The sequence below is a fragment of the Sinocyclocheilus anshuiensis genome, unplaced genomic scaffold, assembly GCF_001515605.1.
Source record: "Sinocyclocheilus anshuiensis isolate Anshui unplaced genomic scaffold, SAMN03320099.WGS_v1.1 scaffold55, whole genome shotgun sequence".
NCBI lineage: Eukaryota > Metazoa > Chordata > Actinopteri > Cypriniformes > Cyprinidae > Sinocyclocheilus > Sinocyclocheilus anshuiensis.
The window spans coordinates 956,431-975,243 of record NW_015549647.1 but is presented as its reverse complement, the minus strand read 5'-3'; the positions used below and the strand labels follow the sequence as shown (position 1 = coordinate 975,243).

The 18,813-nt window shown below is 36.6% G+C and overlaps 1 protein-coding gene across 1 annotated transcript; it reads right to left on the bottom strand.

Annotated features, from left to right (window-relative positions):
• Window positions 1–2,683: 2,683 nt before the first annotated feature.
• LOC107659983 (ubiquitin carboxyl-terminal hydrolase 40-like) lies at window positions 2,684–18,810 on the bottom strand (the record flags this gene model as incomplete). The annotated part of the gene is made up of 31 exons (XM_016449120.1): window positions 2,684–3,399; window positions 4,005–4,099; window positions 4,761–4,856; window positions 4,944–5,154; window positions 5,244–5,309; window positions 5,464–5,582; window positions 7,182–7,261; window positions 7,384–7,492; window positions 7,584–7,658; window positions 7,746–7,810; window positions 7,879–7,915; window positions 7,998–8,084; window positions 8,191–8,279; window positions 8,368–8,421; window positions 8,721–8,781; window positions 9,410–9,563; window positions 11,099–11,460; window positions 11,877–11,947; window positions 12,546–12,630; window positions 12,789–12,960; window positions 13,043–13,124; window positions 13,360–13,660; window positions 14,140–14,247; window positions 14,526–14,654; window positions 14,736–14,864; window positions 15,182–15,325; window positions 16,517–16,663; window positions 17,209–17,373; window positions 17,774–17,887; window positions 17,986–18,053; window positions 18,789–18,810. Coding segments are annotated over 31 exons (3,612 nt in total), but the record flags the coding sequence as incomplete, so codon positions are not given.
• Between the last annotated feature and the right edge of the window lie 3 nt (window positions 18,811–18,813).

Below are 18,813 nucleotides of genomic sequence, written 5' to 3'. Positions count from 1 at the left end.
TCTGAGAGCAGCTCGGAAGAGAGGGGCGGGGTCAGCAGAGCTCATTAACATTTAAAGGAAAATGCTACAAAAACTGCGTGCTCTGAAAAGAGCCGTTTTTGACAGGGTAAAAAAGGTGTTTTTTACACTACCGTTGAGAAATTTTAACCAAACTATGTTACAGACTTTTCATTAAGACCCTAAAGAATCATATCAACTTATGACAGAGATCTGGGCACGTATTCACAAAACATTTTATCTTATCACTAAGAGTTCTCTTATAGAGGTAAAAGTTTTTAGCTAAGAGTTTTCTCTTAAAACCTATTCACAAAGATGCTGAGACAAACTTTTACTAAGGAATAGAGAGAAGTCTTAAGCTAAGAGTAAGGGCGGGGCTGACCTCGTTGCTATGGATGATGTCAGCATGCTTACTATGAACACAGTGATTGGCTGATACGGGAGGGGTCTCTGTCAGAGAGTTATTCATAGAAATATTGTAGAGCACGATATTATGTTGCCATATTCAGATAAAGGTTTAAAAATAAAAGAATATCCACATTCAAATAAAGATTTTAAAATGCAGGCTAAGTGTCACTAATTAAAGAAGTATAGGCCTATGTTCAGTTAATTGTCAGCCTCTTACAAGTGTGCTCCTTGTAAACAATTAGCGGATATGCATATAAACAGCCTTTTAATTAACAGAGTAGAATAATCATGGCTGATAGTAAGGCGTGTAAACGTAAAAGAAAACCAAACTGTACGCAAGAACAGCTGTTACTTCTTGCCCAACTTGAAAACAACAGTCATAATACCCTAGTGATTAAGGCGATACCTTTTTAAAAGCTCATTATCATACAACTTTTCTAAAATGTTTCTGTTCCGAGGCAGATTGCCAGCAACAGCCATTTTAGGATAGTTTGTGACTTGGTCTTATAGTGACTTAGGAGTCCTCTTCACTACTCCTAACGTTTCACAGATTTAGGAGCTAGTTTTAGCGCTAAAACGCTTTGTGAAATACTCTTAGAGCAAAAATGTAGGAGTCCTAAATTTAGGACTGACACGCCCATTATTTTTACCTAAATCGGCAAGTTATGAGTTACTTTTAGCCTTTAAATGTTTTGTGAATACGGGCCCTGATGCGGAATCTCGTTCAGGGCTGCGTTTTCCAAAAAGTATCGTAAGCCTTAATCGTAGAACCGTTGCCGCCATTGGTCTCTACGATCAGCTTAGCTCACGATGCTTATTAGAAATGCAGCCAGGTCTCTGGGAAGATCATCGATGAAGTAGGCCACTGAAATCCTTTGAACAGTAAAGTATCGACTTTATCATGAACGATGCCTTGTTTGCATTTTGAACTATTTTGTCTTAAATCGTACTATACTTCAAACCTTGTGCAGTTCAGATACGATGTTTCAGAGGCATCGAGCAGACAAGCGCAATTATGATGCCATGATGTGATCATTCAATTATTTTGAAATTCATAAAATTACCTTTTTTTCCAAATATAAAATAATAATAATAGAAGATAATAATAGAGATACATGTTACATGAATAGCAGTTAAAGAGAAAAATCTTACTGTTTTCAAGTTGCTTCAGTTGTAGATCAGTGTCATGCATAAGTCACTGCACCTGCTAATCAGCGAACAAAGCCACAAGACTAAAGAATTTATATAGATGATCTGTATACTTGTTTAATGAAAAGAAACAATGAATGCAAAATAAACTGTCAAAAAAAAAAAAAGAGATGTACCTAATTTGGCAGTTATATACCCAACAATACTTGTTGTACATGTTGTCATTTTATAAATGCAGTACTACTGAACATCACCTATTTAATAGAAACAAGTCAAACAATATTTCACTAATCATGCAATTCATAAACAAAATGGTTTCTTACAATACTCTTTTGCTTTTGTGCTCAGAACCATTTCAGTTCAAATCAGTGTCTCTATTTTCTCCTTAACAGAGAATAAAAACAGCAAGTAAGCAAATATGGATATCCATCCCTGATTCGCATGTCTCTGATTCAGGAGAGTATTTTCTTTTTCCTGTTTGTGCAATTATGGTAACAAAAATATGCAGTATTATAGCCTTTTCAATTTCTCTTTTAAAAGGCTGTAGAGGGCTAAAGGTTTTTTGGTTATAGAACAGCATTTCTTTCTCTCTCTTTGAACTATTTCAGCATACACAGCTGATTTCCTGCAGTGGGCGAGGGAAAGGAGGCAGAGGTGGTTGGTCAGACAGGTTTGAAGACTAAAACAAATTTTTCAACCTCAAATTGAACAGATACTGAAACAGAATATATGACATGTGGTCACCACCATCAAGAAATTTAAGACTCACTAAATCAACCACCATGTTCTGAGAAATCAATTAATTTTGGCTATAAAGGTGACAGAAAACTACTAACATAAAAGAAAATAAGTTATATTTCAATCATGTTTGACTGATGTGAAAAGATAAATGAAAATTATAAAAAAAAAATCTAATTAATCATTCACTCACTTTCATGTGGAACAAAAAAAAATTGAATTTTTACACACCAAAGATGTCCATATGACCAGTGAGCAATAATCCAAGTAAAAAAAATATATATATTTACTCATAATTGAGTGTTTTCATCTAGACCTAAAAATGTCACTAAAAAAACATTGTGCAGTTAATGACAAGTAATAATGACTTTTGTACTGGACAGAGAGGAATATTATGACTAAATAGCAGCCTAAATTACAGTCTGGGATCATATGAATTTATAAAAACAAAATGTTATTTTTTAGTGAACTAAAGCATTATAAATGATAAAGAACTGCATCAAATTAAGGATATCCGAGTAAAACATCTACCATACAGTATTGTGATGATTTTGTTGAAAAACAAAAATTGAAGACAACAGTTGTAACATTTCATACCATTACCACCAAACCCCTCCTTGTGAAAAAACTGCACACTCTCAGAAGTGAGGCAGGGAAATCCACTGGCATAAGCTGAAACTGATCTCTTAGTCTTGTAGGGTACAATTATTTGCTCCAGTAATGAATTGCATATAAGGGGCAAAGATAGTGTTCAAGCTTCAAGAAATCTCAGTGATTAATGATATTTCCACATAAAATTTAGTTTTGGATCAGCATCCAAAGAATCTTATTTTTCACAGGGTGGGTTCCCAGGTCAGCACTTTCACAGTGTCTTCAGTTTGGCTTCCTTGCTGTGACTCAGTGGGGCAGACTCTGCCATGGCACCTTAGTGAGGGTTGTGAAGACCAACAGGCAGCTCTGAGAAGCTCTGAGATGGCTGTTCACAGGGTGGGTTACCTGAACACTCCCACATTGATCGATAAGGCCACCTCTGGTTTCCGGTTTTTAGTTGGGCCCGACTTCTTGGACCCAATGTCTTGTGAACATTCTCCAGTGGCAGGACTCACCCTAGTGGACAACATAAAAAAAAAAAAAAGTTTGGTCATATTTTTAAAGTTTTTGAAAGAAATATATTATGCTCACCAAGGCTACATTTATTCGATAAAAAAAATGCATACATAGTATGTAAAAAACACATAGTAATATTGTGAAATATTATTACCATTTAAAATAACCTTTTCTATTTTAATATATTTTATTTCTGTGAAGGGAAAGCTGAATTTTCAGCAGCAATTACTTAGTCTTCAGTGTCACATGTTCCTTCAGAAACAATTCTAATATGTATGTATTATTCAATATCTACTACTTTTATCAATGTTTTGCTACCTTTTGTTGAAAGCTTGATAAAAAAAAATTCAGGCAGTTCAAAAAGTTGATGAACAGCATTTATTTGAAATATCGGTGAAACATTATAAATGTCTTTCTTTACAAATTAATTTTTCATTTAAAAAATAAAATATTAATTAAAAATATATATTTATTACTGACCACAAAGACCAAACACTATTGCAGTTTTATAACTACATCTTTAATCAAATGAAATCAGCAAAGGCTGACAAACCTATATCTTGTAATCTTGGAGAGCGACAATAAAAGCCAAAGAGAAGATGCACCTTGTGTTGTGATTGGCTGCCTCCACCGTAAGTCTCTGCTGACCAATCTCATCTTCCAGAGTAGTGAATTCTTTATTATTGTCTATTAGCAGATTCTACATACATGCAAATACAAACAAAACAAAAAAGTGACAGAGTGAGGCCTTGCTGAAAACCCCCCAAAAACTTTACATAATATTTTCTTAAAATGCACTGAAAAAATAAAAAACTGTTATCATGTCTGACAAGCCTATCAGTCATTTTTGTCAGCCAATGCGATAATCTCAAAATAGGCAACTACAGTGTGCATATGTAATTGCGACTATAATATATAATAAAAAAAACGTTATTTATTTATTTATTTATGTGTCATATATGTATGTATATATGATTGTACCAAGAGCTCCTAAAAACACAACAAATTCCTTGTGCTTGCACACACTTGGCGAATACAGCTCAATCTGATTCTGATATATGTTGTATTTAGTGTAAATTTATGTATAAAAAGATATTTGCTGATTGAGATGGAGCTTAGTGGTTAGAACACACACAGGCAATGTGTGTTTGAATACAACTCAAGATATTGCACCGCTAAATAGCTTTAAAGTAATTATTTTCTGTTAGTAACTTAAAATAACTACATACATTTGGGTACATACATTTGGGGAGGGATTATCTATTTGACTGAGTAACGGCAGATGGGGATTTTAGGCATAGTTTCTACAGCAGCTTCCCCAACAGTACTTAAAATAAATAGATTTTTTGGATTAAATTTACCTTGACACCTATAATATCTCCATCTTTCAGGTAGAAGGGAGCTGCCTGGAGACTCTCAGCTTTCCTCTTCTTCTTCCTTTTTGAGACCTGTTGTGTCTGGGTTTATTAGGAAGTGATTATTCAAGTATACTCAACTCTTGCCTAAAAATATACTGTATTCCCATTTTCTCTCTCTCTTCTCACCCAGCTGGAAATGGGCATCCAGGTGTGTTTGTCAGGCAGGTGTTTAGCCAAGAGCAGGCTGTCAGGAGTGAGACCGTACTGGGAGGCCAGAGCAGCGTAGAGGCCCCTGGAGGTGCTGTCCCGCCCTGTGTCCCACAAAAACTCCTCAGAAGGATAATACGCCTTCTCTCCTGGCACCCCCATCTGAACCCTCAGCAATAAATCCTTCAGGCTGTACAGATAAAGAGAAAAGAACGATCAGTGTTTTTCTTTCTTCCATGGATTTGATTAATTGTCTGAATTGCTGTCAGGAAGTCTCACCGAAGCTCCTCCTCTTTCATCAGCCTCTCAACACACACATCCGCCCCGTTCCCCAGCTTCAGCTTCCTACGGGAAAAGAAGGACATTAAGCCCATATACAATGAAAAGTTTCACATGCTTTTTCCACCATCACCGTTCAGTGTTTCCATTACAGCACCATTAAGGGGACAAGAGGTAAGAGACACCTCACAAAAAAGAAGGACAATCCAAAGCTGTCAACCTGAGTGTCTGCTGGTTTCCTCTGAGTATCCTGGCCAGTTTCTTGCACTCTAGCAGCCATACACGCAGGAACGCAGGACTGGGCACACACACATCCTGAAGTGCCGGCAGAGTCATCATCTACCAGAACACAAGTTTTCTCAAGGGATTGTGGGATTTACAGCAGTTATACCGATCCTATACAGCAGTGCTGCATATTAATTGCACTGTTACACTGTAGCCAAAAGTATACACTACTGTTCAGAAGTTTGCTTTTCTGTGTGTGTGTGTGTGTGTGTGTGTTTTTTGAAAGAAGTCTCTTATGCTCTCCAACGTCATTTGTTTGAGCCAAATTACGGTTTTCAATTCATTCCTGTGATGCAAAGCTGAATTTTCTTCAGTGAAACATGATCCTTCAGAAATCATTCTAATATGATGATTTGCTGCTCAAGAAACATTTTATTATTATTATAAATGTTGAAAACAGTAGTGCTGTGTAAGATTTAGATGAACTGGCAATACATTTATTTTCATGATAAACAACATTTTTAAAATATAAATCCTTACTGACCCCAAACTTTTGAACTAGCTAAGAGAAGTGTGATGAGAATACTCATAAAAAGTGACGTGTGCAGATGTTTTGATGTTAAAATATTTTCTCTTGTCCCAGTTTAATATGCAGATTGCAGAATTATACATTTGTGATTTGTAGGCTGCTTGTTTCCTCTAAACACTAAAAGTGCAGGGAAATGAACTAAACTGAAAGCATAAGAATGAAAAGAATTAAAGTCAGTAAATAATAAATAAAATAAAGACTGAGATGAAATACAGTAAAACTTTGCAAACTGACCAAGACCGCCGAGACCGCCGCGGCTCAGCAAAGAGACATGCGTGTGTGTGTGTGTGTGTGTGTGTGTGTGTTTTTTGAAAGAAGTCTCTTATGCTCTCCAACGTCATTTGTTTGAGCCAAATTACGGTTTTCAATTCATTCCTGTGATGCAAAGCTGAATTTTCTTCAGTGAAACATGATCCTTCAGAAATCATTCTAATATGATGATTTGCTGCTCAAGAAACATTTTATTATTATTATAAATGTTGAAAACAGTAGTGCTGTGTAAGATTTAGATGAACTGGCAATACATTTATTTTCATGATAAACAACATTTTTAAAATATAAATCCTTACTGACCCCAAACTTTTGAACTAGCTAAGAGAAGTGTGATGAGAATACTCATAAAAAGTGACGTGTGCAGATGTTTTGATGTTAAAATATTTTCTCTTGTCCCAGTTTAATATGCAGATTGCAGAATTATACATTTGTGATTTGTAGGCTGCTTGTGTCCTCTAAACACTAAAAGTGCAGGGAAATGAACTAAACTGAAAGCATAAGAATGAAAAGAATTAAAGTCAGTAAATAATAAATAAAATAAAGACTGAGATGAAATACAGTAAAACTTTGCAAACTGACCATTTCAAGTCTTCGTTTGCTATTGTGTATCCTCTAGTGTTATAGTTTCAACATACACAATGGTGATCATTAAAACTGCACTATTACACAAAATCAGGTCTTGTGGCATATTTTGTATATACTCAGTTTGGAAGGGCTGCTAGGATTATGTGGGGAAACTGTTGGGAAACATTTCTATAATTCTGTATGGTGCTGCTAGTAAAATGACACACTTCACCTTTAAATTATCATTATCAGTTGCCATCATTAATGCTGTGAGTACTGATGCCAACCTGAGTCTTGAGATCATCAAGTGAAGCCTCCTCTGATATCTCCACATGACCGATGAATCTCATCTCTGATCCAGACCACTCTGAAACACCGGGACAACACACATAAATAAGCACAAACCAGAGATATTCCACAAGCAGCCACGATCTGACAGAAACAACATTAATCTCACTTGGTTTCTAGAAAATTTGCTAGAAGTCAAACCTGTGGCGAGCCCCTCAATGCTCTGACACTCTGCTGTGTGGTTCAGCTCTGGAACGCTGGAGCTGTCAATCACATCTATGTACATCTTCACAGACAGCTTGAGGTAACCCTGAAATTGAGAAAAGATGAAAGAAAGCTGTTTGTAAAGTTTTACTTCCTTTTTATCTTACATAAGAAATCATTCCAAACTGAAAATGCACCTTTGGAGGCAGTCGCCCCTCCACCAGCACCAGTGTGTCCCCATGAATGACCTTTACCTCTTTCAGAGATGCATTCTGGGAAACAAGAGTCAAATATTTGAAGTCATTGCAAATTGAGAAAGAGATTAGTGGATTAGTATTAATTTTAGAGATTATTCCTACCTCATCCATAAGTGGCTCTCCAATCTCCTCACACCAGTCCACTCTCCTTAAGTGCCATGACTCACCTAGATAGAGAAACATGCGTTTCAAGTTAAATGTGCCATTGATTAAATAAGCATTTGAATGATTTTACCTTCAAGTTTCGCCATCTGCAACATTTCCTTAAGGCACTGCAATAACAAGAACCGCATTTTTAAACACCAGCATTTTTTCAGAACACAGCTAAAATTTCAAATAAAATCCAGAGTTGACCTCTTTGACAGTTAGAGACTCCTCTACAATAATCTCCAGCTCCTGACCAACTGAGGGCGCTAGACCAACACTGAAGTACAAGAACAACTGTATGGAGAAAAGATATTTTCTCATTACAGAAGTGAAATTAAATGAAGAAATGCGATGTGCATTCTGCATTACATTCACACATGCCCAAATTGTATGAATGCACCTGTGTTGCTGTTGGCACTGGTCCGGGACAGAGGTAGAGTGAAGTCATTAACCTGATCCCTGATTCCCGAACACTCAAATGCTCATGCACTAAAACACACAGAAACCCGTTTAGCATGTAATCCTTTAGACTGGGATCACATTAGCAGTGATGCTGATGACTGTTTTGAGAAGGTACCTGGAGGTAAAAGTTTTCCAGTTCGATCCATTTGCCTCAGACAACATTCAACATCTAAACTCAGAATAATAAAAAAAAAAAGACACTGATATGAACACAAAGGGAGACAAAAGCTCTTCCCTGACACACATACAGTCATTTCTGCTCCTCAATTTTAAAATATCAAGAAATTGAAAAGCTTTTTTTTCCAGGCAGTGCTCATATAGAGTAAAACATAAACAGAAAACTTATAATAAGTTTAAACAGAATGATGTATCAATAAGAAAAGGCTATGAGAAGTATTATTAAGCATTTTCTTTGTTATTAGGCATTATTTGGTATGACTAGGTATTATTATTATATAGTATTATTACCACTGAGCTCATCCTGTAGGTGAAGGTCCTCAAGAGCTTTTTCCTTCACCTCCATCAGTAGCTGCAAGAGACAGACAGCAAATCAGGACACCTGTACAACAATCTGAACTGTGTACAACACAGTACTATTGTGATCTAAAACAAAGTATTAAAATGTATTTTGATGAACTGAAACTATGGAATGATATTCCAGACAATTTTCAAAAGGAATTGCTCATTGTATTTGCAATTGCGTTTTCAATTTGTTGACACATACAGTGCATTGAGACATAATCCAAACGCAACTGCAAATCGCGCATTTGTGTTTCAATTTTGTTTTCCGTGTATGTAACATATCTGCCAAATTGTGAATGAAAATGCAAAGTCCATTTGCAATTGCACTTCAAATGTCTTACTAGTTACGATTCTGTCATTTATTCTGTCATTTTACGACACATTTATTGGATATTTGTCTCCATTTTCCTCATAAGAATGAATAAAAGTAGTCCACCAGTAGTGGGTGTAGCATACTTTATGACTATATCAATAAACTTAAAACTAGACATGAAATAAAATAAGTTTAAGTACTAATATTGTATTAAAAAATGATTTCAAAACATTATTAAATATTACAATATTACAATAGTATAAATAATTCCTAAACAACACAGTGTGTGTCTGTGTGTGTACATGCATGTTTTCAATCTTACCATGTTCCCTGAAGCTGAGACTTTACTCCTTTTCTTCCCCTGCTCTTCCTTTTCTTCCTCCTTTATTCCACTCTGTGGGCAAAACTCCACCTGCAGCCAGCGGCAGTCTGAGGGCGTTGTCACGGTAACTATATCACCGCTGAGGCTGAAGATACTGTGGAAAATCATGGTCCCTATTATATCAATGTTTACACTATATATTTTACTCTAGTGTCAGTGTTGTGAAATGTTACTTTTAAAAGCATCACATTATTGCATTAATATCTCATCACAATATCAAGACATTGTCATAACTTTTATTAATGTAATTACTAGGGGTGCAACGGTTCAACTTACTCAAGGTTCGGTTTGTATCACGTTTTTAAGAGTCACGGTTTCGGTACGGTTCGGTATGTGCTATATTTAGGGAAAAACTATATTGTCAAATAAAAACAATGAAGATAACAAATAATCTAACTACAAGCAACAGCACAAATAAATACAATAGAGCAAAGATACAAATAAAATAAAAAGTGCTTTTCAGGTTTTTTAGGTAGGTCTAACATTAGTTTTTAGGTACAGAAATTGAATAAAGTAATCAAATGTAAAATAACATTGCATATTTGACTATAAATGAAAGATTAATCCTTATTAAAATTACAAAAGTTATTCAATCAAGAGCAGTGAGATTTCCTTGTTGTTGCTGTTTGATTAACATTAAGAAAGTGCTGTCACTTTAAGAGAGCGCACTGATACTGTATGTTCAGCCGACTATGTCTGCTAGGATACTCACCAAGACGGGTATTTTTACATAATTTTTGAGTGAATTTGTCTATTCAAGCACAATACTTCAAAGAGAACTTAATATTTGCGCACGTTCTGAGACTCGGGTTCACGCGCTTCAGATGAGCGCACACCTTTGTTGCTGTTTGATTAATATTAAGAAAGTGCTGTCACTTTAAGAGAACGCACTGATCCAGTGCACTGATACTGTATGTTCAGCCGACTATGTCTGCTAGGATACTCACCAAGACGGGTATTTTTACATAATTTTTGAGTGAATTTGTCTATTCAAGCACAATACTTCAAAGAGAACTTAATATTTGCGCACGTTCTGAGACTCGGGTTCACGCGCTTCAGATGAGCGCACACAAAAATCTTCTCACTGCGTGCTCGAGTTCGCATCTTCTGGCTCTTTAATATTTAAACTGGCCAGGCTTTATCCATCAACAGAAACATGCATTAGCCGAACTCTAACAAACCATATTACAGATGCATTGTCAGATTTAAGTTGAACCGCGGTCCTAGTGCATGCCGAACCGAGAATTTTTTACCGAGAACCGTTGCACCCCTAGTAATTACATAAGACAAGTTAAGCAATTTTTAAACATTTATAGGCTGTATAAATCTTATTAATAATAATAATAATAATAATAATAAAACAGCAATAATCATTAGAAAAATGTCTGAATAAATTTATATTTCTTTGCTCGTTATTTTATTACTGACTGTTCACTTGTCTTTTTTGAAGTAATGTTTATTTAACTGAAAAAATTTGTCCGTATCGTTCATCGCTCATTTTCAAAACACATTTTCATTCATTTTTGGGTGAACTAACCCTTTAACTTAAATACTTAAAAAGAGTGAGTTTAATACAAACTTTTGCGGTGTTAAAAATGGTATCGAGAGTTGTGGAATTGCATTCTTTACCTGCTGTCTAGTTCCTCTAGCTGCAGGAGCAGCAGAGCATCCCCGTCCTTCAGAGACAACTCTCTCAGTGTTCTCTGCATGTCCTGAGGTGGGAAAACCCTCCAACCACTCGCCCCGCCCCCACTGGCCCCTGGACGGCTCTGCTCCTGGCACAAAAAGGCCTCTTGGGGCCCTAGAGCCTCGAGCACTGTACCCAGAGTGGCCCCACCAGCAAAGCCCTTCAAAGAATGCACCAGACCGGATCCATCAGCGTCTCCAACCCCTGACCCATCCCCACATCCCAGCTCCTCTGCAGAGGGACGCAACACAGTCAGCAAAACAGGCTCCCATTCAATGCCAGTTTTCACCGCCACACCATTGACCTAAAAGAAAAAGAGAGAAAAAGGAAAACATCAATTTGGCTCTAACGGTTTTAAATTGCAATCCACAATACATCTCTTTTCCACCAACAAGGTGCCAATGTCAAAGGCGGTACCTGATCTGGTTCATTACATGAGTTTACATGAAGAAATGGTGGTTCCGGACCAGAAAAATTGACTCTACCGTTATGCTCTGCAAAAAGGTGCTAAATTAAATGACTTTGGCTGTTCTCAAAACTAGGAGTAAGATTTATAAACCATGATCAGGAGGCACCATGTCTGTTTGTGGGCAAATTATGTAGTCAGTAACATCAGTATCCAACTCTCAAGTCAGTGGAAACATGGACCAGTTCTGAGAGAGGTTCACATTATCAATTTCATAATAAATCCATATGACCACTGATGAAGTAAATGCCCACCTCTCTTCCATTCCACACAAAGAGATCAGAGCCATTAGACACACCTGCACTATACAGGGATATCTGGTCATCTGAAACAACACAAGTCATACTGTAAATAATCACCCAGAATCACTAATCATGTACACTACTGCTGAAAAGTTTGGCGTCGGTAAGATTTTATAATGTTTTTTTTTTTTTTTAAAGTCTCTTAAGTTCACCAAGGCATTTTAATCTAAAACATAGTAAAAACATTTATGAAATGTTTAAAATACATGCTTTCTATTGGAATATATTTTTAAACGTAATTTATTCCTGTAATTGCAAAGGCTTCAGTGTCACATGATCCTTCAGAAATCATTCTAATTTGATGATTTGCTGCTATCATATTATTATCAATGTCAAAAATAGTTGTGCTGCTTCATATTTTTATGATGCATTTTTTCAGGATTTTTTTGTTGAATAGAAAGTTCAAAAGAACAGCATTTATTTGAAGTAGATAATATGATATATATGATATGATATATGACATGATACTGTCTCTTTTGATCAATTTAATGTATCCCTGCTGAATAAATGTATTGATTTCTTTAAAATAATAAAAAAATCTTACTGACCCCAAACTTTTGAGTCAAGAGTGTCTGAGAGGGCTTTACAAAACGTGCGAAAGTATAAATGATGTGTGTTCACCTGTCAGTGTATCATACAAATGTAACCCAGCTGGCACATTCTTAGCCAATGTCAATGCCGTGTCTCCTTCCCAAAGATCTTGCATCTATGAAACCAAGGTCAAAGGTCAGAGAAAACTCAACATATTCTGTCAGATCAAATCTAATGGGACATTCATCTACATTCAGTCGTACTGTCACTGAAAAATTGCAGTGTGTGAGCACAGCTAAGGAAGAAGGACTAGAAACAGATTAGTGATGTCACCTGGTAGATGGCCAATCGCAGGTCTCCCACAATCTTTCTGCGGTCAAAGGTGACAGTGATGATGGAGTCTTCGTTTGGAGATACGGGGTGCAGGGCTCCATTTTGCCAGTGGTAATGAGGAGCCAAATGCAGCCGCACTTCAATGCTGTTGCTGCTGGCATCAAACTCAGCTCTACAAGAGACAGATTACTTTAAAATTGCATAAAATACCCAATGCTGATGGTGTGAGCATTTATGAGTGTATATGAAGCTACCTTCTCTGCTGAAGTCTTGCATTCTCCTCTTGCACCTGCTCCACTAGGTGAGGAGGCACTTTGTACGCAGGGTTTCCTATGGCTGTTTAAAAAGATAGACAAAAATAGCCTTTTGTTTAATCATATTGCAGTATTTATGACTGAAAAAATGGATTTGCATCACATATGCACACACAGGGGCCTAAATTAACACTTGGCAAGCACTAAATGCAAGTCAAATTGACTTTTGTTTCTTGTGTGGTTAAAACAAAAAAAAGGCCATCGACAGGTGTGACAAAGAGTTAATGCTGGACCCTGTGCACATACACACAGCATACCCTCTGGAGGTCTCTTCATAGCTGTCTTCCTGTAAAAGAGCATGTAGGCACTCTCTTTTCCCTGAAACTGCTTCTTTATGTCCTTCACCATAATGGCCGTCACAGTAGAGTCATTCAGGTCAAACCAATGGCATCCGTCAGTGGCTTCAGTGTCTCCTGCTGTTTCAGGCTCTATGTTCTCTGTGCTGTTATTGGCTGAAGCCGAACTGACTGGTTCTGTTGTTGCAGGAACAGCAGCTTTCAGAGCTACATGGGTTCCATTGGAGACCAGCATGAACACTTCAGGGTGGTTCTGAAGAAACTGAAGGATGACAAAATGGTCATACAACACTTTCCTGCAGTTACACTATTCTAGCATTTGAACTATAAAAGTAAAATTATATATTGCAGCACTGTTAATATTATTGGCCTGTATGCTAAATTGCATATATATTCTACTAATTTTAATATTCTAATAAGTCACTGTGGATAAACATACAATACCATTAAAAAAATATTTTTTATGTTTTTGAAAGAAGTCTCTTATGTTCACCAAGGCTGCATTTATTTTATATCTTTTTTCTGGACTTGATGAATAGGCAGTTCAAAAGAACAACCTTTGTTTGAAATATAAATATTACTGTTACTTTTGATTCATTTAATGCATTCTTGCTGAATAAGTTTTAAAAAAAAGTTTTAATTTAAATAAAAAATTAAAAAAAAAACTCCTTGGCCCCAAACTTTTTAACATTAGTGTATTACTATAGTGTGAAGAATAATATACAACTTCAAAACCCCAACCTTGCTGATGGTGCCATACTGTTTTTTATATTTTTTGCTCCATGGCGTGCCCGTTTTATTCATCAGCTTTTGGCCCAGCTGGTCTACAAGCACACATTTTGACTCCTCCTAACAAAAAAACAAGTGAAAATCAGCATGTGAAATTTTATGCCCGCAAAATTTAAGAAATATTTATTACAGTTGTCCTGCATTTCAAAACATAGAATATGTCCATCATTTCTCTTCACTGATCTGTGAAGTAAATAAAATGACATTTTCTTGATTCAAATGAGGGTTCATCGTTCTATACGCTAAATAACTGCAACAAATCAAAAAGTGCTAATAATATCTCAAACATCTACTTACAGTCCTGCATAACTGTAGAGTTTAATGGTGTAACGGCGTACCTGAGCCAGAATGCCAGTAAGTACAGAGAGAGGATCCTCTGCATCAACAGAATTTTCACTCTCTTTCTTTCTTTCTCCGACTTTGTCCTCTCGTTTCTGGGTTTTCGGCTTCACTTTTACCTCTTCCTCCTAAGAAAAAAAAAATCACAAATAGAAATTACTTGTCATCGAACCATACATAGACACTGCAATAAAAACCAAAAGACTAACCGGTGCCTCCCAGTAGCCGAGCTGATCGATGTCTTTTATGTAGACATGATAATGACCTCCATAACAACCTCCTTTATGTATGATGATGGAGAAGAGCTCGTACGAATACTCCGAGTCTGGCCAATTGTTCTGTCAGAAGCACAACACGTGTTAATCCTCTGCTTTGAAATTGAGTTGCTGTGGTCAGTTTAGCTCTCCCTCTAGACCTGTGCTTCTAGTTTACTAGCGATTAAAAAGTTAGTCTCTGCTTGATGAATCTGGGATAACAATCTAAACGTTCTCAACAGCTGCTAACAGGATGGTAACTCTGATCCTGCAGTGCATTCTACAAAACATGACCAGATATCATACTCTGTTCAGTGTAGAATCTTCAATAATAACACAGATTTATCTTACTTGGCTGGAGAGTTTGGAAAATGTATTTGTGTGTGATTCGGCTCTGGTACCTGCTCACAAAATGGTCTGAGGTTGAATGTAAGAGGAAAAGCGTAGCTCCCAGTCTCTTTGTAGCGCTCACACTTGGCAAAGTCAAAGTTGAACCTCAACAAGGAAATGGTCAGGAATGGTGGAAGTTTTCTCAGTTTTGCAGACTGCAACAAAAGACAAAATTAAGAAGTTTTATAACCAACTACAGTCGACTCATCTGAATTAGAATCTAGAATAACGGTTTAGTGCCAGTCACATGTTAAAGGGGTCATATGATACGATTTCAAGTTTTCCTTTCTCTTTGGAGTGTTACAAGCTGGCGTTTGAGAGAGGCGGGGCATAGAGGACCTACAATAATGTACAGTATTTGAAAAAGAATGTGTTTTTTGAACATTAAATCATGTCAACATATTCTGTTACACCAAATACTCAAAATATTGATCTTTAAAAAAGCATCATATGACCCCTTTAATAGGGATCATGTAACATGAGGAATCAAATTTCCTTGACCCATAACTATATCTACAGAATCCTGAAAAAAAATGCAACATGGTTTTCACAAAAATATTAAGCACAACTTTAATAAGAAATGTTTCTCGAGTGCCAAATCAGCAAATTAGAATGATTTCTGAAGGATCATGTGACACTGAAGACTGGAATAATGATGCTGAAAATTCAGCTTTACCATCACATGGAAAAATGACATTTTACATTATATTAAATTAGAAAACAGTTATTTTAAATTGTAACAATAATTCAAAACATTATTGGTTTTACTGTATCTCTAATGAGTTAAATGCAGCCTTGGTGAGCATAAAAGAGGCAACTCAAAAACATGAAAAAAAATCTTACAGACCTTATACTTTTGAACAGTAGTATACCTCAGGGTAAATAATGAAAAATAAAAATGACATGACCCCTTTAAATAAATATCTAATTGGAGATTTTGCAAAAAATCTCCATTGTGTAAGGCCTCGAAGGACAAATTAACAGTATTAAAGGGGTCATATGATGCTGCTAAAAAGAACATTATTGTCAACAAAACTACAGTGAGACTAAAAGTTACGCCTTCTTTCTTTGCGTGAACATTTGGGCGCCGTTATGCAAATCTTCCCACAGTGAGGTAGATATGTGGGGGGCGTGTTAGAACGAGCCGTTTTAGGTAGGTGTGGCTGACTCTGAACTTTTATAAAGAATATCTCTTTGGATTTGAGACTTTAGTCTTTGCAACTTTACAGATCTTCTTTATTCACCAAGAGCTTGTAACACTCCAAAGAGAAAGGAAAAATTTAAATCGCATCATATGACCCCTTTAACTCAGATAAAAAGAGTTTGAGTTCTGAGAATTGACTGACCTTAGCGGCCCTAACCAGCTGGTCACATCTGCTGCAGCGGTACAGATTGTTACCCTCAAACATCTCCTCCTCCACAAACATGTTCCACAGCGCCTCCTCTAGGCCACTTACACTACGCACTGATACGGTCAAGTCCAGAAAGTCCTCCTGAGAGAACAGAAAGATAGTGAGATGCATATATACACAACTGTTGAAAAGTTTGGGGGCAGTAAGAGTCTTCTATGCTCATCGAGGCATTTATTTTAAAAACAATAAAGTAAAAACAGTAATAATGTGAAATATTATTATAATAAAAAAAAAACTGTTTTCTATTTTAATATATTTTAAAATGTAATTTTTTTCTGTGATAGCAAGGAAGTTAAAACATCAGTGTCATATGATCTTTCAGAAATCATTCTAATATGCTGATATGGTGTTAAAAAAAACATTTCAATGTTGAAAACAGTTGTTTTGCTTGAAAACAGCATTTATTTCAAATTTAAATCAATTGTAACATCAATGTCTTTACTGTGACTTTTGGTCAAATGAATGTGTCCTTGCTAAATCAAATTATTAATTTCTTTCACATGGTGTATCATAAATAATAAATATGTACTGTTTTTGTGCTGGTTATATTTAAAGTTGTCACAAATTGGACTGCTGGAAGCAAAAATAAGTAGAGAAACACAGGAGGGAACATTCTCCTTTCTGACCTGTCTCTCACTAATATTGCCGCACTCTTTGCAGGTGATCTGGTTGACAAGCGTCCCATGGTACAGCCGGTGTATGAGACTGCTGCCTGAAGTGCCTACTAATGAGCTCTCCAGAGCACTGAACAGGATCCGGTTCAGCTCCTGCACATCCTGCTGACCCATTTCCTAAAGACGAAATCAAAACATAAGATGAAAGATTTTAAACAAGCTGCCTGATCATTTCAGTTTAACTTTAACCAAACTCTTTATGTGGAAACTGTTTGTTTTCCAAGCCTCTGTTTGATCTACAAATACACATTTTGACTCCTCAAACCAGAGTAAATTGGTTAAACTGGAGGTGGAAGGGGGAATTTCTTAAAGGTGTAGTAGCAAAATGAACGGTTCCTGATTTTGCCTTGAGCAAGATAATTCAGTTGCATCATAGATGCTATTACCCAAAGTGACCCATGCGACCCTGGGGAACCATTTAACCCCAGATTACAAAGGGACTGTCTTCGCAATCAGTCACTGTTAGATGAAACACCTGCTAAATGGACAGTAAGTAAAGATCACAAAGACTTTGTACCTCATTGTTCGTCCAGCCAAAACTGTCAGTCAGATCTGATGTGGAGGCTGTTTTTTCATCCACCAGCAACAGATGAGAACACAGTCTCTGAAGCTCCAGAGGAATCACACGGACCTGAGATCACACAGAACAAGAAACATCTATTCATCTGGTCCTCTGAAACACTTATAGAGCCTTCTGTTCATCCCTCTCTTACACACATTCATACACACCTTTGCCTCTGGTTTGTCCTTGTCAGCCAGACATCCTAATTCATCCGGTCCGAGATGGAACAGCTCCTCTGCAAGAGATGATTTTATGCCGTAAGAATAAAGTAATTCTCATGTTGTCCCAACACTGTATGGCTTTGTTTTTACACAGAATACAAAAACCTGATGTTTTTTAAGTGTATATCTTGGCCGCTCCATCCATATAAAGTGAATCAGGAATTGGGCTGTCAAGCTTCAAACTTACAGAAGCGTATATGACCCTACGCTATATTCAAGTCTTTTGAATTCTGAATTTATCAACATCTTCGTTGGACAAACAAGCCAAAATCGCTAATAGAAATCTTAACAGTTAACAGTAAGTTGAACTCGAATCCGATTCGCTGGATCAACTGGATCAACCGATTCAATGAATTCACGCATTGAGTCGCTAGAATCGCTACGTCTCTCATGAACGCTAGCCCTAGAAATTCAGACTTTATTTGGGCGTTTTGGAGATTGATAGAACCAGTCCTCATTAACTTACATTATATGTAGTGGTGATGCAGCTGTACCAGTTGCTTCGAAAATGATTCACACACCCACTGGTCGAAACTTGCTTAGCTTCGAATCGATTCGAATAAAAAGATTCATAAAAGTTCGAAGCTTCATCAAGCAGAGTTTCGAAAGCGCTCATAACTCATTATATTGATTAGAGAGGCCAGAATACTCTTCAGAAGTAAGTAAATGATGACAGAATGTTAATTTTTGACAAACTAATTCTTTAAATAGTGATGAAATATCAGAATGTCTTTTTCAGCCCATCTTACCCCTAAACTCTGGGGTGAAGAGTTA